Here is a 27,481-nt window from a genome sequence, read left to right as displayed (position 1 = left end):
ATTACAGGCTATATCTCACTCTGGATGTACCTTCTCCCAACTACTCATGTGAAGGGTCCTGATTATCTTACCTCTAAGGCACTCAGAATTAGAAAAAGACTTGAGACAACTTAGTTTTAACAAAAAGCCGGCTTATATTATTTTTATCTCCAGCAGGTAACTGAACCTGTGATGGTTACAAACATCAGAAATCGATTCAGAAAGCATGGTTTTGAACATAGATAATAACAGCATCAAAATGCAACACTGACACTTGCTAGGAAATTCAATGCAGTTTAACAAATCCTGATGAACCACAAAAATCAGTTTACAAACAATATGCAGCTGGACAGTCTTCACCTAGTGTAAATGTGTTGGCATAGTGATCATTTTCAAAACCTATCCTACAGATACACAATTGTATCAACATTTTATCTGCAACATCAGCCCCTTTAATACAGCAGGGTTTAATAACATCAAATGGCCTAATGACCAAGGTTCATTCCTTGTTGTGAATAAAAGCAAAATCCTTCACCTGTGGTTCTTGTGAATTTGCTAGTGCATTAGCAAACAGCTTTTTACACAAACACAGCAGTGTCATCTCATTGGTGTGCTAACAGTTTGAATTTACACCAGAGAGTGAACAGGTTGCTGTATCAGCTGGTGAATTAACTGAATGAACGTCTCTCAGTATGAGCTCGCTGGTGTCTCAGCAGGTTGAACGATTGAGTAAATCCCTTCCCACAATCAGAGCAAGTGAATGGTTTCTCTCCAGTGTGAACTCGCTGGTGCTCCAGTAGTTGAGATGAGCGAATGAATCCTTTTCCACATTCAGAACAGGTGAATGGTCTCTCTCCAGTGTGAACTTGCTGGTGTCTCCGCAAGTGGGATGATTGGTTAAATCGCTTCCCACAATCAGAGCAGGTGAATGGTTTCTCCGCAGTGTGAACTCGCTGATGTCTCCGCAGGTTGGATGACTGAGTGAATCCCTTCCCACATTGGGAGCAGGTGAATGGTTTCTCCCCAGTGTGAACTTGCTGATGTTCCAGTAGTTGAGATGAGCGAATGAATCCTTTCCCACACACAGAGCAGGTAAACGGTCTCTCTCCAGTGTGAACCCGCTGGTGAATCCGCAGGCTGGATGACAGAGCAAATGCTATCCCACAATCAGAGCAGATGAATGGCTTCTCCCCAGTGTGACTGCGTTGGTGATTTTCCAGCTGGGATGGGTAATGAAATCCCTTCCCACAATCCCCACATTTCCACAGTCTCTCTCCAGTGTGACTACGTTGGCGTTTGGACATTGCAGATGACTCTTCACTGACTCTTCCACTAACAGACGATATGTGTTTCTCTCCAGGGTAGATGGTGCTTTCCTTCAATGTTCAAAATCCTGAGATAATTAGGTTATGACAAACAGAGAAACCGCAGGATCTGGACGTGCTCTCGTTTGAAGTCTCTAATTGCAAACCAACCTTTCAAACAGAAAGTACGCATTAGGAGAAACAAGTAGAACACACAGGTTGTGAAATTGACAGCAATTAATCTGGTGACTTCTGGAGATGACACAGAGGGAAACTGCTGGATGTATAATTAAAACTGAACTGGCTCATAAATCTCCTTCAGGGAAGGGAACCAGTTGGTGTTTGCATAAAACTACAGAAAGAAGTGGGAGACACATTTATAGATCTACAACTCAATCCTGTTCCTGTCTTCTCCCCATACCTTCATACCCTCTGAATAGCTAAGAACAGCGCAGGGCTCATTCAAAGTAGAGTTGCAGGTAGACAGGGTGGTGAAGAAGGCATTCGGTACGCTTACATTTATATGATTGTGTATATGAGTTGGGAGGTCATGTGGCTGTATAAATATTGGTTCGGCCAATATTGGACTACCGCAGTAGCAAAGATGTTATGGAATGTGAAAGGTTTCAGAAAAGATTTACAAAGTTGCTGGGATTGTGGAGTTGAGTTGTAGGAGAGGCTGAATCGACTGGGGCTATTTTCTGCAGAGCATTGGAGGCTCCACAATCTGACCCCACCATCCAAGACATTTTTCCATCTCCACCCTTGTCTGCCTTCCGGAGAGACCACTCTCTCCGTGATTCCCTTGTCTGCTCCACACTCCCCTCCAACCCCACCACATCCAGCACCTTCCCCTGCAACCGCAGGAAGTGCCACACTTGCCCCCATGCCTCCTCCCTCACCCCCATCCCAGGCCCCAAGATGACTTTCCATATTAAGCAGATGTTCACCTGCACCTCTGTCAATGTGGTATACTGTATCCACTGTACCCAGTGTGGCTTCCTGTACATTGGGGAAACCAAGCGGAGGCTTGGGGACCGCTTTGCAGAACACCTCCGCTCGGTTCGCAATAAACAACTGCACCTCCCAGTCGCAAACCAGTTTAAGTCCCCTCCCATTCCTCAGACGACATGTCCATCATGGGCCTCCTGCAGTGCCACGAAGGTTGCAGGAACAGCAACTCATATTCCACTTGGGAACCCTGCAGCCCAACGGTATCAGTGTAGACTTTTCAAGCTTCAAAATCTCCCCTCCCCCCCACCGCATCCCAAAACCAGCCCAGCCTGTCCCCACCTCCCTAACCTGTTCTTCCTCTCACCTGTCCCTTCCTCCCACCTCAAGCTGCACCTCCATTTCCTACCTAATAACCTCATCCTGCCTCCTTGACCTGTCTGTCTTCCCTGGACTGACCTATCCCCTCCCTACCTCCCCACCTATACTCTCCTCTCCACCTATCTTCTTTTCTCTCCATCTTCGGTCCGCCTCCCCCTATTTATTCCAGAACCCTCTCCCCATCCCCCTCTCTGATGAAGGGTCTAGGCCTGAAACGTCAGCTTTTGTGCTCCTGAGATGCTGCTTGGCCTGCTGTGTTCATCCAGCTTCACACTTTGTTATCATAAAATCAGACAACTTCAGAGACATCCAACAGGCCTGGAGGCATCTGAAGTGGCAAAGATGCAGGAACATTGCAACTTTGAGGAGATACTGTATGCACCTTTGCTCTCTTTTCCCAAGGAAGGATACCCTGGCCATTGAAAGAGGGTAAAGAAGGCTCATCAGACTGGTTTTTGGGATGTCAGGGCTGATGTCTGAAGACCCACTTGATCCTCATTTAATTCTCCTTTCTTTGTCTTTCTGAATCATGGACTAGATAACTAATATTGTACCTCATATTTCCTGATCTGAACCTGACCTATGTAAGCCGACACTCCGGTTGCCATTCTAGTTGAAAACCTCACCCAATGAACTAGCAAAAAGAGCCCATGAGGAGACTTATCCCAGCTCTGACCAGGGGCAACTGGTCAGGCTTGTACAGCTAGCACCTTACCCAGAAATAGTCCCAATGCCTAAAGAAGCTAAACTCTTATCTGGAATACAATTGCTCAGTCACACATTCATTTAATCTATTCTCTTATTCTTGCTCTTGCTAGCATGTGGCACTGGGAGTATACGTGACATTATTACATTTGGTTCTGCATTTTAATCTATCTCTTCTCTTCCTATATTCAACTTTCAGATACGTATCCCTGTGTTTAACTGTGTAATCAGTCCCTCTGTGAACCACAATCACTGGCTGTTCGCCCTCTAGCTCCAGAATGCAGCCACTGCATAACATCCTTCATCCTGGCATCAGGAAGGCAACGTACCATCCTGTAGTCATGCCTGTCAGTAGCCCTTACTATTCTGAACCCCATGTCACTGTAGCTCTGCCATTTGTTTTTCTCCCCTTTTATGCAGCTTACTACATGTAACTCTCACCTGCAATGTGAGCACTTTGACAAAGGCTGTGATCACTGCGGCTCAGTGGTTATCACTGTTACCTCATAGCACTGGGAATCTTGGTACAATTCCATCCTTGAGGAGTTTGTGTGGAGCTTGCACACTTTCCCGTTTCTGCATGAGCTTCCAAGGAGTGCTCCAATTTCTTCTCTCGTTACAAAGATATGCAGGTTAAGTGGATTGGCTGTGCTAAATTATCCACAGTGTTCGGGGATTTGAAGGTTGGGTGAGTTAGCCATGGGAAATACAGCGTTACAGGGATAGTGTCAGTGGCTGAGTCTGGGTGGGGTGCTCTTTGGAGGATCAATGTAGACTTGTTGGGCTGAATAGCCTGTTTCCACACTGAAGGGATTCTATTTTAATTTTAAAATTGCCGTCCATGATATTTACAGAATCACACATCATGCTCCATAGTTAGTCACCCACAACTCCAGCTCAAAAAAGTAGTTCATCAATAGCTACAGATGGACACACCTGGAAGCATCTCTTATTTTCTACACCGTGCAAGAGTATCATAGCACGCGTCCAAGGTCTCCTGTCAGGACTTCTCCCTACGTTAAGCCAGTTACTCCCTTTAAGATATTGAGTCAGTGATTTTCTTTCATTTCAAACACTTCTATCATAATCAAAAGCTCCTACGTGTACTTAAGCTGAATATTATATTTTTAAAACTGTCAGAAAACTCCCTGCAGGTGTTCGCTTACTAATTGGCTATTTCCATTGGGACCATGCCACTTTCCGAAAAGCCTGAACTAAGTATGAGCATCACACTCAAACTTTCAGCTTTGCCTTCTCCATGTTTCACCTAATTTTTTACTTCAATGCACTCAATTCCAAAACACTCTCATTGAGCCAAACAGCACTGACAGTGCAGGCTTGTCATTTCAAATGTCTGACCTCAGCATCTTGTACTGTTCCAAATCAGCTCATCTTTCAATTCAGCACTTTATAACTCTCTAGACTCTCAGTGGACTTCAACACATTAAGGACCAACAGTTGTCAGGATCTGGAAGGTTTCACCTGAAAGGGTACTGGAATTTGAGTCCATAGGAATTTTAAAGGCAAGTTTACAGGAATTTGAGAATGAAGAGTATAAAAGCTAAAATCATGAAATGGGTGATTGAAACAGTTCTTTCAAAGAGTTGAGTTATTATTTGGAGAAAGCTGTGCCTCTCAGGCTAGTATCTCCTTCTCAGCTGCAGGGCCCAGAACTAAACACATACCCCGGGTGATCTGACCACGAGTTTGAACATGATGCTTCTTTTTAATTTAAAAACAGATTGGGATTTTTTTCCCCCACAGACAGAACAGACAAACCTTTTTCCTTCCACAGTTAAATTCCCATATTCAGATCCTGGTGCCTCTGCTGACTGTCAGTACTTGTTTTGAGATCCTGGTCTGCAAAATTTTATCAATTTAATACCCTGTAAAATGAATTCACAAAGATCACTGGCAGTCCAGGATAGAAATCTAGAAAAGACAAACATTTCTCTTGGTTTCAGTTTTCTATGTAAATGCTCTTCTTCAAATCACTCCACAACCGCAAGAAATATGCGCTTGGGCACTGCTGCACATCACCCCCAATAAAGACGGCAGCAGTTACCTGGGGCCTACGACTGCCTCAGGCCCGCAGCCATCTTCAGATCTAGAGACCTAAACTAGATGTTCATAAAATCACTTGCTTCCCCATCACCACCTACCGCATTCACTCAGGTGCCAGTTACAACAGCATTGAGGCTTTCTTGCCCCATACCTACATTCACTTCCATTGGATGGAGACTAGCCACATCCATGTGGGCTGTCAGCTCTGCACACTGTCCTGTAACTGGTCCATCAGGAGCCGTCAATCAGCTGGGCTCCATTTCGAGACGAGTGCTGGGATCCTCCCTCCCTCCAACCTGGAGGGAGCTTCATCATTCCCAGTGAATGGTGCAGTATCACAGACCAAAGGGGTTGGTGGCCAAACAGCCCATTGTGACTGTATTCTCGCACTCCAGAAATGGTGCAAATCTATTCTAACGCCCCCGCTGTTTGCTCATAGCCCTCCAATTCTTCTTTTAAAAAGTTAAATTCCAAACGTCTTTGGAGGATAACGGCTGAATCCACATCCAGCTGCTGTTCAGACTTTTCCATATCCTTAGAACACTTGCCAAGTAAAATAATTTTCACATTTTCATCTTGCATTGTTTGCCGATTATGTGAAGGCTGTGCTGAGGTTACTAAACATTGTGACAATGTTAATAATTTCTCTCTCTCTCTCTCTCTGCAAATGAAATATCCTGAGAACAAATCCACACCTCGACTAATTCACTGCTAAATGTTCTCAGCTCCAAAGGGAATTATCGGACCATCTTCTACCTCTCCACAAAACAGAAACTGATCTTAATTTTAATTTATTCATAGGGTGTTGTCTTTGCTGCCCAGACCAGTATCTATTGTCCATCTTTATTTGACCTGGAGAAAGTGAAGGGGACCTTTCTTCTTGAGCTGCTGCAATCCATGTGCTGTAAGCACACCAGAATGCTGTTTAGACAATAATGCTGTGCATTCTCACAATCCTCCCTATCTCTGTAATCTCCTAGTGTTACATTCCTCCATCTTTCTCTGTAATCCTTTTCAGCCTTAAAATTCTCCCCGTCTCTAGAATTTCCTCCAAACTCTCAATCCTCCTTATCTCTGCAATCTCCTCCAGTCTCAGAGTGTTCAGTCTCTATAATCCCCTCCAGCCCTCCCTATCACTGTAATTTCCTCCTGCCTCACAAATGTCCTTATCCCTAAACTTCTTCAGCCCCGACAAAGCTCCCTTTCTCTGTTATCTCCTACAGCCTCTCAATTCTCCTTATCTCTCAATCCTCTCACCATCTCTAAAATGGCCTCCAGTCCATACAATCATTCCTCGCTTTACAATCATTCCTCGCTTTACAATCTCCTCCAGTCTCACAAACCTCCCTGTCTCTGTAAAACAGCATACAAAAGTATAGGGAAAACACACAGCTACAGCACCTTGCAAATCATAACAATTTCATAAACAAATGGAATGTTCTATGAAGTTGCATTTTTCACTGAAATTTTGTCAAAATCTGCTTGTGTTGCAGGTTAGTAAAATCAGGCAGTCACATCTGTCTTTCCGCTTACTTTGTATGTAGCCCAGAATCTTGTGACTGCCTGGACTGGATGGCAGGTTCCTTTCCTCTAAGGATATTAGTCAATCAGTTGGGTTTTTGTGACAATCTTTCACTGTCCTTTTTGCTCGTGCTGACCTTAAAAATTATCAGCTTCATTCAGCTGGTTTCTTAACCTGCCTTTGTGGTTCCTTGGGTTTGCTATGACTCCCTTTCTTCTGCTTTCAGTCAATTTCACAAGGCATAAAGTAGATTTGCATTTGGAAAACTATAATCAAATACCACAGCAGGGTTTAACAGAATTAAGCAAGTTATCACAATTTGAAATATCATCAGGTTGTGACCATGGAAGGAAAAAGCACCATTCACAGCGGGGAGAAACAGAATGTGTGTTCTGTGTGTGGATGAGGCTTCAGCCAATCAATCAGTCTGTCAAAGCACAAATATAGTGACAGAAAGGAGAAACCATGGAAATGAAGGGATGGCGGGAAGGGATTCAGGTTCCTCCTGAACTAGAAACTCAGTGGTGCAAGTCATACTGGGGCCAGGCAATTCACCTGCTCCAACTTTAGCAGGGAAGTCTGTGGTGTTCCAGAAGATGGGAAAAGGGAGGTGTGTGGGACTGATCTCCACATCTTTAGGGACACAAGAAAGGAATAAATCCTCCATAGAGACTGGACTTTATTCTGAATTTGTATCCTGGACCAACAAAGATGACTTTTGTAAATGTTTGGATTCAGTGAAGATGTTGGGCAGAGGAAACTTAAATCAAATGTCTGGTTAAGACCTAACCATCACTTGCTTCATTAGAACCTGAAGAGCTGCTTGTTCTGCCAGTGGGAAAAGACTTTAAACGTCATTGGTTGTGTGTTTGAGTCTAAACCAAGAGTATTCTAGAAAAAAATCTGTGGAAATAACTATATCCAGTCACACAGCCCGAAAAAAATCATCCCATTCACAGTGGAGGGATACCGTACAGTTGTGGATAAGGCTTCAACAAATTATGCAAACTGGAGGGGCATGTCATCACTGACGCAATGGTAAAACCATGGAGATGTAAGGCCTGTGGTAAAGTAATTAATTATCTATCATTGCTCGAAATGCATTGGCTCAGTCACATATGGTGCTCTGCAAAAATTGTTGAAATGTGAGGAGAGGTAAAGGATTCTTGTATCCATCCCAGCTTAAAATTCAGAGACACAGTCACACTGGGGAGACACCATTTGTCTGCTTCGTACATGGGTAGGGGTTTACTAAACGATCCTGAGTCATTTTACGCTAACACGTTCACACTGAAGAAAGCCCATTCAAATGCACTGACTGTGGAAAGAGGTTTAAGTAGTCATCCAACTTGAATGCACACCAGAAAATTCACATTGGAGAAGAGGCCATTCATCTGTTCCATGTGTGGGGGCAGATTCCCTCAGTCTGACAGCCAGCATTTACACAAACACACTCTCACAGGGGAGAGGCCACTCAACTGCACTGTGTAATGGGAAGGATTCATTCAGTGACAGCACCAACAAGATCGTGGAGTAACTGTGGGTGTTAGATTCTACTGTTAATCACATACCAGATTTATAATCTGATAATAATCTCTGTTTTTACTGATGTTGCCAATCCAATTAACCGGTTGGAAGACAGGGGTTCCCTGATTTACGACTTATGAAAGCTGGCACATACAAATGCAATCACACAAGGGTGTAATTTTAAAGATTCAACATACAAACATTTTCTTTCTTAACAAATGGTTCCTGTATATGGTCCTGCATCGTGTTCGGACTTGTGTACAAGTCAACTTGCAAATAGTCTGCAGAATGGAACCCATTTGCAAACCAGGGACTGCCTGTACTATATTCTGGAAATGTGGCTTTTAAAAAGCTCCATCTGTGACCCTTCCCTCAATTCAAGAGATTCCCTCACCTGGGATGAGCTTCATCATTGACAGTGAATGGTGCAGTGTCACACAGCACAGGGGCTGGTGGCCATTCACCTTCATTGGGGCCATACTCTCTTGAAAAATTCTGCAATTACATCCCAACTTCACTGCCTTGTGGTCAGAGCTCACTAATTCTTTCCTCATTACGTTAAATTCCAAATTACTTTTGAAAATGCTTGCAGAATCTGTTTCTATCTAGCAACTAATTTGTTCCAGATCCTCACAACTTGAATCAAATAATCTCCACATTTTCACCTTGCATTATTTTCTAATTATCTGAAAACTGCATTCTGTAATTACTAAACATTTTGTCAATGTAAATAATTCTCTCAATTCAGATAAAAACTCCTAGAAACAAATCTGTACCTCAACTAAATCACTACTTCACCTTCTCTGCCCAAAGGGTAATTGTCGGAACGTCTCGCTCCACATACCAGAAATCTAACATTTTCTGTTCATTCATGGGATTTGGTCTTCACCACATAGATTTATTGCCCATTTTGAACTGGAGGTGGTTGTGAGCTAGCTTCTGAAGTGCTGCAGTCAATGTAATGTAGGGACACCTGCAGTCCTGTATAGAGGGGAGTTCCAGGATTTTGATCAAGCCACAGTAATGGCAACGACTTTCCAACTCGGGATGGTGCACGGATTGGAAGGGAATTCTAAGTTGCAGTATTCTGATAATTTCTACTGAGAAGGAAGGGTGATAGAATTATGTGCTGTTGAAAGAACCTTGATGACTTACTGTAATGCACCTTGTAGGTGGTGCATACTGCACTTCAGCGGAGTAGGAAGTGGATACTGAAGCTATTAGGAACTTTGTCAGTAACGCAGACCATGTTGTGGTGAGTGATTTTGAGCTGCAATAATCTAGGCAGCTTGGCAGTATTCCATTACACTCCTGAATTGTGCTCTTCAGCTGACCAGGGATGGAGTTTACCAACATCAGCAGAACCAAACACTGATGGTTCAGTCACAAAATTAAGAAATAATTGTTATCCAGCAGGAGGCTATCGGGCCCAACATGTCAACACTGGCTCCGCGTATGAGCACAATGACTGAGTAACATATGAGTCATACAGCATAGAAATAGGCCCTTTGATCCAACATATCCATGCTGACCAAGTTTCCCTAACTGAACTAGGCCTATTTGTCTGCAATTGGCCCACATTCCTCTAAAACTTTTTTATTTACATACCCGAGCAAACAAAAGTCTTTAAATGTTGCAACTGTGCCTGCATCTACCAGTTCCTCTGACAGTTCATTCCACATACAAACCATCCTATGAGAAAGTTGCCCCTCAGGTCCCCATTAAAGTTTAAAAATCTAGTTTTGAACTCCCCTACCCTAAGGGAAAGACTTTGTGATTCACCACATGATATGCCCCCATGATATTATCAGCTTCTCTATTATCAATCCCCCAACCTCCTACACTCCGATCAATACACAGTAAGTGTCAATTGAACTCCCTACTAGAGGACTACATTGCAATTCACTGACAGCAGTCCAATAGTATTTATACTTCAACAGCAAAGTTTAACCAAACCGTCACAAGTTGTGACTGAATACAGATTCTTAAATTTCTCCTTTCACACCATCCCGTATTGTGGAAAAGGCATGACAATCCACTGCGTATTACTGAAATGGAAACAGTGATCCGATACCCCGACAAATGCAGCCATTGATCCAGGCAGTTTGTTCCAGATCCTAACTACATGCTGTGTGAATAAGAACAACTTTCTCACTTCAGATTTGCTTCTTTTACCAAACACTTTTAATCTGTTCAACCTCATTCTTGATCTTTTTCCTAGCAGGAACAGCGTCTTCTCATCGACTGTCAGAACCTTGCAGGATTTTGAAATATTGCATCAAATCTCCAAGAAAATTCATTCCAACTTTTGTAATCTAACTTCATACCTGAAGTTTCTCATCCTGGAGAACTCGCATCAATCTCTTCTGCACACTCTCAATTCATTTACATGCTTCTTGAGGTGTGGCACCAGATCAGGTGTAACAAGGTCTAACTATTGTGGTCTAAAAGTTTACCATAATGCTATCAATCTTATCCTTTGTGAACCTATTGACAAAGCCTGGGATGCAGCCTGCTTTATGAACAGCTCTCTCCACCTGTCCAAACACCTTTATTGCTTATTGCGCATACACAAACACACAGGTCTCTGGGCCTGCACAGCCTTTAGAATAGGATTCATTACTGGACACTGTCTCTCCATGTTCCTTACAACAAAGTCTATCACCTCACATTCTCCATATTTAAGTTTGTCTGCTACCAATTTGCCCATTCCACTTTGTTGAAGCTTTCATCCTTGCACTCATCAAAACAATTCACAAGAAATACCAATGCAAAGGGAGAACAATATTTGTACTGTAGGAGATAAGAGAATGCTGATCTTCCGACCAGAAGCAGTCACCTCACATTTCATGCCATTGAACATCATCTGCCAGCTATTGGCCCAGTCCCACCACATTGTCTGTGTCACTTGAATTCTAACTTTATTCAGCTCAGTATCTAACGTTTTTCAGCCTTATTCTGTCCCCATACTTTGAAACTGCCCACTCTACACCAGGATCTTGAACATTCATAGAAAGCAGAATAAGGAAGGCTCACAATATTGATTGCTAGGAAACTCTTGAGACAAACTTTACTCCAGCCCACAAGATCCCCATTAACCATTATTCTGCTTTCACTTATTCAGCCAATATTGTATTTAAATTTATTCTATGGGCTCTAAATTTCCTTACATGTATCCCAGCATGAAAACGAAAGATCATTAGGCATCATGCCTCACTATCATGTCTACAGCCATTGTATTCTTGTTAAACTGCTGATTCAAACAGGAATTTAGTCATTTTTAATGGAATAAAGAACCATGAGAGAAATAGCCAGGGTGATCTACTTGCACCAACAGAACTGAAAGACATTAACACTCCCTCTTTTCTTGTGAGGCAACATATCAAATGCCTTTTGGACGTCAATGTACATCACATCAACAGCACTACCCTCACCCACTGTCTTGCACTCCTCATCAAAAAATTCTGGCAACTCAGTTAGAAGTGATTTTTATTGAAGAATGGCTTTTCTTAAATGAAAACGTTTGACAACGTGACTGTTAATTCTATCTTGAACACCTGTTATGAGAAGTTTCCTGCAGTTAAACTGGCTGGTCTGTACTTTTTGGCGCATCCATTTTAAAAAAAAAGGGCATTATTATTTGTAATTCTCCCATAGTCTGACACCAGTGCAGAGTCTAAGGAATACTGAACAATTCTGGCCAGTGTCCCCTCGATGTCCACTCTCACTTCTTTCGGTACCTTCGATATATCTCATCTGATCCTGGGGCTTCATCAATTTGAAATACCGACACCTTCTCCAGAACCTCCCTCACATCAATTCCCAATTCTTCTCCTGACTGACTTCCTCCTGTGTTACCATGACCAGAACGTGTGCTTCCTTGTCAGACACATATTAAGTATTTATTCAGCACATAATGTTCCTCACTTCTGAGCTCCCAAATTGGTCCTGTTCCTCCTTTAACCAACCTTTTCTTATTCATTGGTTTTCAGAAATGTGGGCAGCTGGATTTCAACCTGCATAGGGAAACCGTAATGGTTCTCACATCCTTCACCATATTCTTTTCTGCTGTTTGTATCATGAAATGTCAACAGCACAAGTTTATTTAAAAAAAAGCCTGTTTCAAGACTTCAAGGGGAGAGAATTTCCCAGGGTTAAATGAATCTAGTTCATATTTAGCAGCAAACATCATTTATTTATCTGGTGCTCACACTTTATTGAAGGCATTTAGAATTGATTTAATTAAAAGCAAAATTCAGTCACTGGAGTTATTTGTGGAGATGCTGGTATCTATTCAGGTTGAATAACTGAATGAATTCCCTCCCACAGTCACTGCAGGTGAATGTCTCTCTGTAGTGTGAACTCGCTGGTGTGTCAGCAGACTGGAGGAATTAGTGAATGCCTTTCCACAGTCAGAGCAGGTGAATGTCTCTCTCTAGTGTGAACTCACTGGTATCTCAGCAGGTTGGTTAACTGAGTGAATTGCTTTCCACACTCTGAGCAGGTGAAGGCCTCCCCCCAGTGTGAACCCACTGGTGTTTCACAAGCGCAGATGACATTGTGAATGCCTTCCCACACTTGGAGGAGGAAAATGGTGTCTCCCCCTGAAAGCTCTTCCCACAGTCTTGGGCAGTAAAAGTTCCCTCACCGGTGTGAATCCACTTGTGCATCAGTAAACTGGTTGAACCAGCAAACCGTTCTCACACACTAAGCAGATAAACAGTTTCTCCCCAGTGTAGACTTGCTAGTGTGTCAATAGGATTGAATGAATCCCTTCCCACACTCAGAGCAGGTGAATATTTTCGCCCCTGTGTATATTTGCTGATTGTAACAGCAGGTGGCATAACTGACTGAGGCCCTTCCCTGGTGTGAATTTGCTGATGCACTGCCAGTGCAGTACAAGACCTGAAACTCTTGTCACAACCTTCACATTCCCATGATTTCTCCTAATTGTTCCTCTTCCTCTCATTTTCAGAATCAAATGATGTTCAGGTTACAATAAACCAGGTTAGTCTGACAGATCCTGGTGTGATGCTCTCAGCAGCAGATCTACACTTTCAACCCCCTGTGAAAATGCAGTGAAACAGAAAGAAGGGAACGAGAGAGAACCTGCAAAAACACCACGGCAGGTTGTGAAATAGATGGGAATGAATCTGGTAATTTGTGGGGCTGGCCCCAGGAGAAAGTGATCACGAATGCTGCTGGATTATGGTTAAAAACCCAACTGGCTCAGTATCACCATGAGGGAAAGGAGACCCACAAGTCGAGCCGGACCTATACAAAACTCTGGCCTCTATGGGAGGATGGAGAGGTGAAAGAAGGCAGAGAGAAAGGGAAAGAAATGCAGGAGTCAAAGGAGAGCATAGAACATAGAACAGTAAACAGTACAAGCCCTTTGGCCCACGATGTTGTGCCAACCTATTATCCTTTTAACATCAAACTACCCCACATACCCTATATTTTACTATCCTCCATATTCCTATCCAAGAGTCACTTCAAAGTCTCTAAAGTGTCTGACTCCACGACCACTGCTGGCAGCGCATTCCACACACCCACCACTCTCTGTGTAAAGAACCTACCTCAGACATCTCCCCTACACCTTCCCTGAATCACCTTAAAATTATGCCCCCTCATAATAGTCATTTCCCCCCGGGAAAAAGTCTCTGACTATCCACTCTATCTCTGCCTCTCATCATCCTGTACACCTCTAACAAATCACCTCCTATCCTTCTTCACTCCAATGAAAAAAGGCCCTAGCTCCCTCAACCTTTCTTCACAAGGCCCGCCAGTCCAGGTAGCATCCTGGTAAATCTTCTCTGCACCCTCTCCAAAACTTACACATCTTTCCTGTAATGAGGTGAACAAACTGAACACAATATTCCAAGTGTGGTATAACCAGTGTTTTACAGAGCTGCAGCATAACCTCGCAGCTCTTAAACTCAACTTCCCTGCCAATGAAAGCCAACATACTAGATGCCTTATTTACAACCCTATCAACTTGGGTAGCACCTTTGAGGGATATATGGACGGGGACCCAAAGATCCCTCTGTTCCTCCACACTGCCAAAAATCCTGCCATTAACCCTGTATTCTGCATTCAGATTTAACCTTCACACTTCATACTTTACTGGGTTAAATTCCTTCTGCCACTTCTTTGTCCAGCTCTGCATCCTGTCAATGCCCCGTTGCAAGCAACAGCAGCCCTCCACACTGTCCACAACTCCACTGACCATATGTCTTTGGCAAACTTACAAACCTACCTTTCCACTTCCTATAAAGATCACAAACAGCAGAGGTCCTAGAACAGATCCCTGCGGAACACCACTGGTCACCAATCTCGAGGCTGAATGCTTTCCACCTACTACCACCCTCAGTCTTCTACTGGGCAGCCAGTTTGGTATCCAGACAGCCAAATTTCCCTGAATCCGATGCCTCCTTACTTTCTGAATGAGCCTATCATGGGGAACCTTATCAAATGCCTTGCTAAAATCCATATACATGCCATCACTGCTCTGTCTTCATCAATGTGTTTTGTCACATTCTCAAAGATTTCAATATGGCTTGCGAGGCATGACCTGCCCTTCACAAAGCCACGGTGATTATTTCTAATCAAACTGTGCTTTTCCAAATAATCATAAACACTATCTCTCAGAATCCTCTCCAATGATTTGTCCACCACAGATGTAAGACTGACAGGTCTGTAATTCCCAGGATTATCTCTATTCTCTTTCTTGAAACGGAAATGACAGTTGTCACCATCCAATCATCTGGTACTACTCCAGTAGACAGTGAGGATGCAAAGATCATTGCCAAAGGGGTAGCAATCTCTTTCCTTGCTTCGCGCAACAACCTTGGGTATATCCCATCTGGCCAAGGGGACTTATCTACCCTCATGTCTTTCAAAATTTCTAGCAGATCCTCCTTCCTAACATAACCCGTTTGATAATATCTATCTGTTTCATACCGTCCTCACAAATGGCAAGGTCCCTCTCACTGATGAATACTGAAGCAAAGTATTCATTAAGGACCTCCTCTGACTCCACACCCAAGTTCCCTCCGCTATCCCTGACTGGCCCTACCCTCACTCTGGCCATTCTCTTGTTGCTCAAATAAGCATAGAAGGCCTTTGGGTTTTCCTTGATCCTACCCGCCAAGGTTTGCTCATATCTGGTTTTAGCTCTCCTAAGTCCATTTTTCACTTCCTTGCTGGCTACCTTGTAGACCTTTACAGCCCTGTCTGATTCTTGTTTCCTCAAACTTAAGTAAGATTCCTTCTTCCTCTTGAATACCTGTTCCAAATGTCTTGTCATTCAAGGTTCCTTCACCTTACCAACCCTTCCTTGCCTCAGCGGGACAAACCTATCCAGTACTTGTAGCAACTGTTCCGTAAAAAAAACCTCCACATTTCTGTCATGCATTTCTGAGAACATCTGATCCCAATTTAAGCTCTGCAGTTCTTACCTAAGAGCATTGCAATTCCCCCTCCCCAAATTAAGTACTTCCCCATTCCGTCTGCTCCTATCCCTCTCCATGATGATGGTAAAGGTCAGACAGTTGTGATCACTATCACCAAAATGCACTCCCAAGAGATCTGACACCTGGCCTGGTTCGTTATCAAGCACCAAATCCAAAATGGCCTCCCCTCCGGTCAGCCTATCTACATAATGAGTCAGAGATCCTTCCTAGTCTATATAAAAAGTTGAACTCAGCCATGAAAACATCCCTATTATTTCTGCACCTTTCTAAAATTTGCCACCCAATTTGTTGTGAGCAAGAGCATGGGAGACTTCATTCAATTCTCTAGAACTTGATCAGAACTTTGACAGAGACTTCCAAACCTTCACTCCCCACCTTCGGGAAGGACAAGGATAGCAGGGTAATGTGAACACTATCACCTCCAAATCACACAAGGTGTCATCCTGAATGAGCTGTCATTTTATCAATTTAAATATTGGGAAGACTGAAGCCATTGTCTTTATACCTCAATGACAAATTCCACTTGTCACCAACTCCACATCACAGCCTATGAACTACCTGAGGCTGAGCCTGGGCTGTTCAGAAAGTATTTCACCCCAAGATGACTTTCTAATCACGTATCCCTATCATCACTAAGACTGCCTCTTTCCACCTCAGCAACTTCACTCGACTCCAATCTCAGTTCACCTGTTGCTGAAACCCTCGTCCGTTCTTTTGTTAACTGTAGAATTAATTATTCTAACTGCTGTGACTCCAACTGATGGGATATTTGGACAACTCAGATTTTGAATGAAACCTGACTTGATAAATGTTTGATATTTTCTTTTGTTGGAGAACATACTGTTCTATCATGGAGACATATTCACATGAGACAGCAGTTCTTACCACCCTCCCCCCACAACAACAGAACAGAATTTATCTCATTGAAGATGGAAGAAAACAAGCCATCTGAACATCTGGAAGAAGTGACGAAAATCTTAAAACTCAAAGCAAAACAATTTTTGCAACCTACTCTCCAATACCATTAATTTACAGAAGTTACACGACCATATCAAATCCTTCAGTTTTACCTCATTGATTCTCTCCTGTTCCTTTCGAGTGAGAAAATTCCGCACATCAAGGAATGCTCACACCATAGACAGTTTAAACTCTCAGTTTGTGATAACTTGCAGATTTCAAACCAAAAACTTGTCTGTTCTTGAAGCTGAACAAACTAAATATCTGCTGATATTACATACACACAAAATGCCCTGAAAAGCTTCTAAAGGAACCACACCAGCACCAGACACATCAAAACTCTCAAAGATAACACTGCACAGCAGAAACAGCTCAAAACTGTAGGTGAATGATCGAAAATACTCACCTCTGCAATGACAGATTCCAGTTTTAAAATCTCATGCTGGATCGAGCAGCTAGAAAGATATCAGCAAAAAAGTGGAGTCAGAGAAAAGTCTCACTGTTGAGAAAATATTAAGACTATGGGTAATGTCACAGCATCCTCACTGAAAATCCTATCGAGGACATTTACAAAATCCATCACTATCAGTCGGGGATAAACACTCAGAAGAGACAAAGATTTTGCTTGGTTTGACTTACTGTGAGTAGATCCTCCCTTTCTAACCACAAAAACTCCATCCTTGCCAATTCAGAATAGAAATTCACAATATTATCCCCTCCTATTCCAGGATGACCTCACATATTCCCTGCTGCTCATTGTCTCTCCTTGGAAAATGCCTTGATGTGAGGGAGAGTCTACACAGGGTCATGAGTTCCTGCTTTGGGTCTTCATGGGACTTAACAAGAGCCACAGATCTTTGACCAATGGGGCAGGATGTCCCCTGAAGTACAGGAGTCTGGACAGCATTTGCTTCCTTTCCTCTTCTTCTGTGTCACCGCTCTGCCTAATAAGACATTGGGTGTGAACGGTTAAGGCAGCTTGATGGTCAAGTTGTCTCCATTCTGAACAATGGGCAGCAAGCTCCTCCCAGTCATTTCAAATATTGCCCCCAAAGATGGGAGCAACCCCTGCAGTCTGCTGCCCAGTGCCCAACAAAAGATGGTGCCCATTATACTGAGGCATTGTCTTTGCATGAAAGCCTCCAGTCTCTAATTCGACCTCGCTTCTCGCAAAACGGCCCATCCAAATGTTGCTTTCTGAATTTTGCGTCTTACTTAAAAAGATCACGAGATCTATCTGGCTACTCGCCCAATACATCACCTCTCCCCTCACGCCTCACCTGTAATTTTTCCAGAGCTGAGAAGGAAATCTCTGCCAGCGTTGTCATCACTGATTCTGCGCATGCTCGCTTCTGCATCAACTCTACACCTGTGCACTGATTGCACGTTCCATGAATATGGAACTTCCCAAAGCTCCCAGAATGCTGGGTAGCACAGCTGCCAACAGACATGGAATGCAAAATGAAGTGGGATAGTCAAATAATACTGGTAAGAAATAAGTTATACTGACATCCATCAAAGCCACAGTATGAAGCGAGATATGACACTCAGTTCCCTTTTTAGAATACCTTGTTACCAAACAGGACTCCATTCACCCATCATTCTGGAATGTAGTGGGGGGGGGCAAACAGTGGAATGGCATTAAACAAATATGAGGGGTCAAACTGACAGAGACAGGATTCAGGCAATGTGAAAAAAATGCCAGGCAAAGAGAACAATGCACCAGTGAAACAAGCAAATGGGAACGCTCATTAAACCTGCGAGTACAAGTTACAAGTTACATAGAGGGAGCGACACTTTCTCTGAGCTTCGATTTGGAAACCTGAGCTGATAGTTGAGGATAGATTTTCCACATGAATGTTTCTTTGCAAATGAAAGGGGTTTCGTAAACTTGGCAATGGCTGCAGCAGATCCTTCCTGTCATCAGCTTCTTTGTAACCAAAATCTCAGAATCCATTCCACAAAATGAGGAGTGGCAGAAGTTGGTGACACGCAGAACAAAGAAACTGATGAAAGCATTGAGTGTGACTCAGCAGAGGAGCAGTTCTTTCTGTAACAGAGATGAATGGGTTATTGCGGCAGACTGTTACATTTATTCACTGTCTCAAAGAGTGACTGGGGGTGATACAGGGTCCTTAAAAGATGAGGATGGCAACATTAAATATGTGTATTAAATATTAAATCCTGGAACAGTTACTGAAATTGGATAACAATGTTCTGAAGAAGTTATATCTGAGAAGTGGAATATGTCAATGACATTACTGGAGATTGAGAGGAATGAACTAAAACATTGGGAATTTGTGAAACAATTACCTTCATAATCCTGGGAATTCAGAACCCACAGAAGTACCAGGTTGATACCACATTTGTCTCCTTATAAAATAGGATCTGAATGCTTGTTTTGGGTGGCCTGACTAACACATACTTGTGGGTTCAAGCCCTATGTTGGATGTAGTCTGTATAATGGATTCCGATTTCCATATTTCCCTCATTAAGTCCCATTCGTTAAGCAGCACAATTGTGTTCAAATGGGCTATTTCTGCTTCAGGTCTAGCCTGTCATTCTTGAATATCAGGATTGAATGTGCCCGAAACCTCAACTTCTCTGTAATGTCACACCGTCAAAAGCTCACAACTCACCATTTCAAAATTTATCTGCCTCCTGTATAAATGCTCTCAGCGATCTAATCTCCATGACTTGGGGTGGACAATTCCAGAAATTAATTTCTATTGAGAGAAGAGGGATTGCTTTCCATCTCAGTTTTAATTTACTGTCCCTTGTTCTGTAACTATGTCCCCAGTACAAGATTCACTGATTAGTGGAACATTCTTGCCATCATCTACCCTGCAAAGGCCCCTCAGAATCTTGCATGTTTCAATAAAAGCTCCCCATATTCTTCCAAACTCTAATGAATGAAGGCCTAACCTGTTTCTTGAATCAGTCAAATCCTTTATTGTATGAACCACCACAGTGAAGCTCTTTCTGACTGCATTCAATACCAAAATACTACTTCTCAAATTATGGGACCAGAACTGTAAGTAGTCCACCAGTATCACAAACATCTTGTACAGTGATGACAAGATCTCCCTATTTTTAACACCCAACACTTAGAAATTAAGGCAAAAATTCCAATTTGTTTCTTCATAAATCACAGCATCACACATTAAAAATCTGTCTGTTTGGCAACTCATGGGATGACACAGCAAGCAAGATCTGGGGGAATTAACGTGTAGACAAAGTTTCCATTGATAATGTCATGGAGAACGTTGATGTATGAAAAAACCAACAAGGTGTCCATCATTGTCTGGTCTATGAATCACTAACCTTGCAGTTAACCACTGACCTTGCTGACTAATTGTCCTGTCCAAGCTCACATTTTTGAGGAAGAACACCCTCAGTGATAAGCAGCAGGAAGGGCATCCAGTACAGGATGCTGAGAGACTTTGCTGAGCATTCTTGCAGGAGTTGGCGCAGTCAACATGACTAATCAGTGGAGTGAGGAAGAACTCAGTGTCAAGGAATAGTAAGCACCAAACATTACATTATAGCATTTCCAACCTTCTTTCCTCCCCTACCAAAATAAAAGGAGACATATCAAGAGAGATTTGGTCTGCTTGTAAAGATTGCACTGTAATTTAAGGAACCCATAAGTGCAAGGTTAGGCAAATACTGAGTTTCACTGAGAAAGGCAGCCAAGATAAGAGTCTTTTATCTTTCTTAGTGTAAAGGGGCAGAAATGGCAGCTGGTGCAGTGGTGTGCTCCCCCTGCCAGATGTGGAGATCAGGGAGCAGTCTAATGTCCCTGATGACTATGTCTGAAGGAGGTGTGACCAGCTTCAGCTCCTCACAGACAATGTTATTTGGTTGGTGCAACAGTTGGACATACTGAGGCACGTTCAGAGGGCAGAGACAGGCACTAGTTACAGTGAGGTGGTTACATTAGAGTTTCAGTCAGGTAGATGGGTGACCGACAGGGGAAGCAGTCTAATAGTGCAGGGGTCTCCTGTGGTTATTCCCTTCTCTAACAGGTATACCGTTTTGGATACATTGGCAGGGGTGGGGGGGGGGGGGGGGGGGGGGGAAGAGTATAAAATCTATGCCCAACGGGGTCTCAAAGTAGTTACTGTCGGGGACAGTTCTATGTTGTATTTATTCAGACAGAATTCTAATTGCTACTAATCATCGCCTGGTCATCGATGGCTATCATCCTCATGACTTATCATGGACCCTTTTTTATTATCTGAAAAGTAACTGATCAATGTTCCTATAATGATTAAATCATCGATATAAACCAGCAAGGTCCCCCACAGTAACTACTTTGAGAACCCACTGGACATAGATTTACACCGGGAAAAATCATCTCTCAACCATCGTTTTCTCTTTTCTGCAATTCAGTCAATCGTGGATCCAATTTGCCAAATTTCAGTGGATCCTCTGGGGTCTTACCTTTGCTATCAGTCTTCCATATGGAACCTTATCAAAAGTCTTACTTGGGTCCAAGTAGACTACATTAAAAGCATAATTGACACACCTTGACATCTCTTCAAATAAATTTGAATCAAGTTGTTCAGATGGCTTCCCCTCAACTAATCTGTCTTATAGATATGATAAAGCCTTGCTGCACTATAGTTCTAACAGAAAGCCAAACTATACCATTTTTATCTCAAATAGTCAACCAGACTTGTGGTGTTTACAAACATCAGGAGCAGACACCAGCAAATATGGTTTGGAAGTGAATGCCAATAGCATCAAAATCCAACCTCTACAGTTACTTGGGAACTACTGGTGTTCATCCAGCCCTGATGAATCAGAAAATCCCCATTCAGACACTGGGCAGATGGACAGTCTCTAATGATTGTGAAAACGATGATGCATAGAAAGTTGGGATCATATCCAAAATGTACCCAACAGATTTTAAAAAATTACATTGCTGTTTCATCCACAATATCAGCACCTTCAGTACAGCAGGGTTTAATAACATCAGTACAAACAACCCAATGACCTTGGTTCATTCCTTGGTTAAGTAAAAGCAAAATCTTTCACAACTATGGTTCATTGTGATCTTGTTGGTGTGTTAACAGGATGGATGTGATGAGAATCCCTTCCCACACGTGGAGCAAGTGAACAGTTTCTACCCAGTGTGAACACGCTGGTGTGTTAACAGTTTGGTCGATCGAATGAATCTCTTCCCACACACAGAGCAAGCGAATGGTCTCTCGCCAGTGTGAACTCGCTGATGCTGCAGCAGATGTGTTGACTGAGTGAATCCTTTCCCACACACAGAGCAGGTGAATGGCCTTTCCCCAGTGTGAACTCGCTGGTGTACCTGCAGGTGGGACGACTGAGTGAATCCCTTCCCACAGAGGGAGCAACTGAACGGTCTCTCCCCTGTATGAACTTGTTGGTGTCTCAGCAGGTTAGATGACTTAGTGAATCCTTTCCCACACTCTGAACAGGTGAATAGTTTTTCCCCAATGTGAATTTGCTGGTGTTCCAAAAGTTTAGATGAGTGAATGAATGTTTTGCCACGATCGCAGCAAGTGAATGATTTCCCCTTAGCGTGACTACGTTGATGTCTCAGCAGGCTGGATGACCAAGCAAATCCTTTCCTACACATGGAGCAGTAGAATGGTTTTTCTCCAGTGTGAACTCGCTGGTGTTTCAGCAGGTCGGATGACTGACTGAATCTCTTCCCACACTGGGAGCAGTGGAACGGTTTCTCTCCAGTGTGAACTCGCTGGTGTGCCAGCAGGTCGGATGAATCAGCAAAGCTTTTTCCACACACAGGACACATGTACGGTTTCTCCCCACTGAGAACGGTGCTGTTTCCTTCCATGGTCAAAATCCAATGATATGGGTGGCTTGGTCCGATCCTGATGGGACATGTGGTTTGAAATGCCCGAATGTAAATCCTGTCCTTCCGATATCCTGTGGAATTTGTTTAAAAGCATGAAAAAAGAGAGTGTGGGAGAAGGCACTAAAACACAAAGGCAAGTTAGAAAATGGAGCTGATCGAAGCTGGGAATTTGTGTGGGGCTGGCACTGGGAGATAGTTATCATGAAAGTGGCTGGATTGTAACAAAAACCCAACGGATTCACAACCATCCTTCAGGAAGGAAGCCTGCCATTTGCTCTGGTCGCGCACAAAACTTCAATTTTATTGGGGTGACAGGGTTGGGGGAGGCAAGGACAGAGAAAATGATTTGGGAGAGACTGAGAATGAAGGATTTTATACGGTCTATGACTTGAGCAGAACACCTACACCCAGTCCAGATCTACATAAGACTGTAGCCTATATGGGGGATTAACAGAAAGGCCAGCTGGTGGTGAAGGAGAGGGACATGGTATCATTTCGAATTTCAACAGGAATTCCCAATCTGTCAATATTGACCATGCAAAAGGCCCAGGGTAGCAGCTGTACTGTATGTGAACAACTTCAACTCCAAATCACACGCCATCCTTACTTGCCTGGCATCCAGGACTGGACAGGCAGATACCTCCTCCATTTAGACATTGTGAAGACTGAAGGCATTATTTTTATTTCTTCTTTCAAACTTCACTCCATCACCACCAACTCCATCCCTCTCCCCAGCAAATGTTTGAGGGTGAACCAGACTATTCACAACTATGAAGCATTATTTCAGCCCAAGATGAATTGGTAGGTCGTCCCCTCAGTTGCCAAGGCCACAAACTCTGGATTTTCTCTCAAAACCTCCCTGCCTTTTTAACTCACTTTCCTCCTTTTAAGACTCCTTTATACCTCATTACATGGCCAAATATTCAGTCGCCTGCTCTATTATCTGTGTTTTTGGCCCATTGTCAAAAACTGCTTTCTGACATTTTGTGCAAAATGCTTTGAAACATTGTATTATTTTCAAATCAATGTTGCTGATTTGTACATTTTTCACTATTTCTTCATCATCACTAGGCGAATTACTTGGAACCTATTACTTATCAGTGTTGTAGCAAATCAGACCACATTCGAGAAAAAATGTCAAAACTGTGAATGGTTTGGATAGTCAAAAAGTAGAAACAGTCAATAAATGGACCAACGACAAGAAGGCAGAGTTTTAAATTGACTTTAAAATGAACAAATTTGATCCAAGAAAATACTGCGATAACAAGGTGTAGAGCTGGATGAACACAGCAGGCCAAGCAGCATCACAGGAGCAGGAAGGCTGACGTTTCGGGACTAGACCCTTCGTCAGAAAATGAAGAAGGGTCTAGGCCCAAAACATTAGTCTTCCTGCTGCTCTGATGCTGCTTGGCCTGCTGAGTTAATCTAGCTCTACACCTTGTTATCTCAGATTCTCCAGCATCTGCAGTTCCTACTATCCAAGAAAATACTGCGTTATGTAATGAGTGATTTGTGCTTGGAATTTACTGCCTGCACATGTAGTAAAGGCAGGTTCAACTGAGGGATTTAACAAGGCACTGGAGATTATTCAAAGATAAAGAATGTGCAGAGGTACAGGGAAAAAGCAGGCAGCTAGCACTCAGTCATAATGTTCATTGGAGAGCTGGTGCAGGGACCATGGGCTTAATTTGTACAATAAGACTTCTGTCATTCTGTACCTACATCACATGGAATGCAATTTGAGATGCTCAAACATCCACTCCTCCACATAAGTGGGGATTAGGCAATGTATAGTAATCTTGTTAGTGAAAGGATAGGGAAGTGTGGTGAGGTGATGTTCTCTTGCTGAGATTAAACCCAGTTGCAATGTATTTTAGTCACTGAATGATTCAGTATCTTAGTGGAAATGGAGACCATGGGCTAAACACAAAGCCAGCCAACCTAACGCAAATCGTCTCTTACTTAGTCCATCTGTGTTTCTGGACTCCGACCCATGAACAAGGCATGCAATAAAATAGTAGCAAAATATTGCAGCTGCTGAAAATCTGAAATAAAGAGAGAAAATGCTGGAGGTACTCTGGAAGACAGACATAGTCTTAGATTCATATGGTCTGTAGCATAGAAAAAGGCCCTCAGACCCATTGAGCCGAAAACAGCAAAAAAAAGGCAGCATCAATGGAGTGATAAAAAGAGTTAATTGTATAATTAACTCAGGATGTACAGTATGAATCACAGTGAACTAACTTGGAGCAAATTTGATGATCAATGCAAGCTCAGAAGTGGAACAGAAATGGGTTATAGTAAATGGTTATAGGAAAAGCAACTCCCAATTGTGAAAGATCCTATGGGACGATGAAACTGGTTAGATCATTGCATACCTAGTCAGGGGAATGGGCAGCAATGAAAACCTCACTGAGATGCTGTTGGCAGAAGTAATACTAAACACAGATAAAACGCATCCAATACTAGAGACCGAGAAAGTCATTCAACAGCAGAAAAGTCATCAGGGAGAGAAGAAATTAAACAGAGCTGTAGAGGGGACAACTCCAGTCCCAGAGCCATGGAAACTCTCTTAGATAATAGGGCATAAGTAACTGGGGGAGAGATCTATATGAGGTAAATTCTCAAACAATGTCACCATTTTGAAATCTCCTGTTGGAAGCTGCAGTTGGAAAGAAATCAGAAACACTGGAGTCAGAGAAAAATCTCACATTTGAGAAAATCCAAGAGGGGTGGGTAACATCACTGTGTAGTTATTGCTGTGTGGTGATATCACACACAGCAACATAGAGCATTTGGGTCTGTGCAATCCAGAGATCACCACACATTGTGAAGGGTGGAAGGGGCCAGAGGAGATTTACCAAAATAGTTCAAGGGATCAAGTATTTGAGTTGCACTGCTATGCTAGAGAAATGAAATTGTCTGTTTGGAGTGAAGCAGAACAAGTAAGGATGAGATAAAGGTGTTTGTAAAAGATTAACAGATGGCAGAAAAGGAAAAAAAAATTCTTAGCTGGCTTTAAAAGAAACACTGATTGAAGATTTTGGCGAGGTGCCACAGAGAGCATGCGAAGAAACATTTTGTGCAGCATACGATAAAGATCTGGAATTCAGAACTTACTTACAAAGGCGAGTGATGCAAACCAAGTGATTCTGTCAGAGTTTCTTGTGAGATTTGGATTTTGGTTTCCTGTCAGCAAATCCCCAAATGATATCTGCAAAAGAAGTTTACAGCATCCATCACTGTCAGTTCAGTATAACAATTTCAAAAAGAACACAAAACAATACGTTGGTTTAAATTTTCTATTATTAACACCCTTTCCTAACTCCCTATCAAAGCAAAGGATGTGCATACTTGCTGCTACATACTGTTCCTCGTTATTTCTGGCAGTCACTTGATTTAACAATAACATTTACTCAGGGTCCTGAGTTTCCGCCCTATATCTTCATTTGACTGAATGGAGGCGCTAGGTCTTTACACACATTAGCCAGCGCATCCCATGAGGTAGCGGAAAACATCAAACAGAGCTTCTTACCTTCTCCGCCGCCGCTCTGGGTCATCAATAAGACTTTGGGTGTGAAGGGCGAATGCAGCTTGATGCGCAATTTCTCTCCATTCTGAACAATGGACAGCAAATGCCTTTCAGTCCTTCCAAATATTGCCCCCTACAAAGATGGACATCGCGCATGCGCCGTGAAACCCACTGCCCAAATAAATTATGGCGGACGTTAAGCCGGGCCTAGCTTTAGACGAAAGCCTCCAGTTAACCACTCGCCTTCACTTCGTTTAAACAAGGCAAGGATAACAACTTTTTCCAGCACCGCAGCTTATACGAGAGTTTCAGACAACCTCCTCGTGTTCTCGCTGGATCCATCATTCCCTGCATCCTGCCACATTCTGACCGTTTTCGGACCGACAACAAAAAGCACTTCCGTCAACCGCCAGTAACAGCTCCGCGCATGCTCTGTACCCTGTCACTTTCCCCACTTATTCACTGCCACCGCAGACAAGTTTCCCCATTTCCTAGTGCTCGTCCCCACAGCGCACGTTAATAGCCCCGGCTCGGGGAATGATCATTTCCTGCGCATTTATTGCCATGAAATGTAACCTCGTTTTTTTTTTAACGTTAACTCATCGAAAATGTAGAACGGCCCGAATCAGCGAGACTTTTCGCTTCACTTTCGAGGTGGACGTGTCACCTCGGGAACGAGTCAGGAACAAACACAGAAATTGAATAGGAAAGTGAAAGAGAGAATGAAGGCCCGAGAAAGATTGTAAACCTAAAAACAAAACTAATTATTCTAATCCTATTACTTAGCCATGTATCTTGGCATTATAAGTGTACATCTAAATACTTCCTAACCGTTACAAAGATATTCTGCTTTTACCACACGTACAGGCAGTGAATTCCAGATACCGAGATAACAAAGTGTGAAGCTGGATGAACACAACAGGCCAAGCAGCATCTCAGGAGCACAAAAGCTAACGTTTCGGGCCTAGACCCTTCATCAGAGAGGGGGATGGGGAGAGGGTTCTGGAATAAATAGGGAGAGAGGGGGAGGCGGACTGAAGATGGATAGAGGAGAAGATAGGTGGAGAGGAGAGTATAGGTGGGGAGGTAGGGAGGGGATAGGTCAGTCCGGGGAGGACGGACAGGTCAAGGAGGCAGGATGAGGTTAGTAGGTAGGAAATGGAGGTGCGGCTTGAGGTGGGTGGAGGGGATAGGTGAGAGGAAGAACAGGTTGGGGAGGCGGGGACG

General features: G+C 43.1%; 1 protein-coding gene across 1 annotated transcript; it reads right to left on the bottom strand.

Annotated features, from left to right (window-relative positions):
• Positions 1–110: 110 nt before the first annotated feature.
• On the bottom strand, positions 111–26,671 carry LOC125448930 (zinc finger protein 135-like). Its single transcript, XM_048524471.2, has 5 exons — positions 26,258–26,671; positions 25,843–25,936; positions 22,001–22,793; positions 18,146–18,302; positions 111–1,355 (listed from the first exon to the last, which is right to left on the bottom strand). The coding sequence occupies exons 3-5, from the start codon at positions 22,699–22,701 to the stop codon at positions 648–650; spliced, it is 1,566 nt and encodes a 521-aa protein (XP_048380428.2). The 5' UTR covers positions 22,702–22,793; positions 25,843–25,936; positions 26,258–26,671; the 3' UTR covers positions 111–647.
• Between the last annotated feature and the right edge of the window lie 810 nt (positions 26,672–27,481).

This window comes from Stegostoma tigrinum, chromosome 43 (assembly GCF_030684315.1).
Source record: "Stegostoma tigrinum isolate sSteTig4 chromosome 43, sSteTig4.hap1, whole genome shotgun sequence".
Lineage (NCBI taxonomy): Eukaryota > Metazoa > Chordata > Chondrichthyes > Orectolobiformes > Stegostomatidae > Stegostoma > Stegostoma tigrinum.
The sequence above is the reverse complement of the archived record's forward strand: the minus strand, read 5'-3'. Positions and strand labels throughout refer to the sequence as shown.

Coding starts and splice junctions, on each gene's coding strand:
- LOC125448930 (XM_048524471.2), bottom strand. CDS start 22,701: ATGGAAGGAAACAGCACCGTTCTCAGTGGGGAGAAACCGTACATGTGT. Junction 18,303..22,000: donor CACCAGCGTGTTCACACTGG/GTAGAAACTGTT, acceptor GTCTGTTGGCAG/CTGTGCTACCCAGCATTCTG. Junction 1,356..18,145: donor CAGCTCTGGAAAAATTACAG/GTGAGGCGTGAG, acceptor TGAACATTGAAG/GAAAGCACCATCTACCCTGG.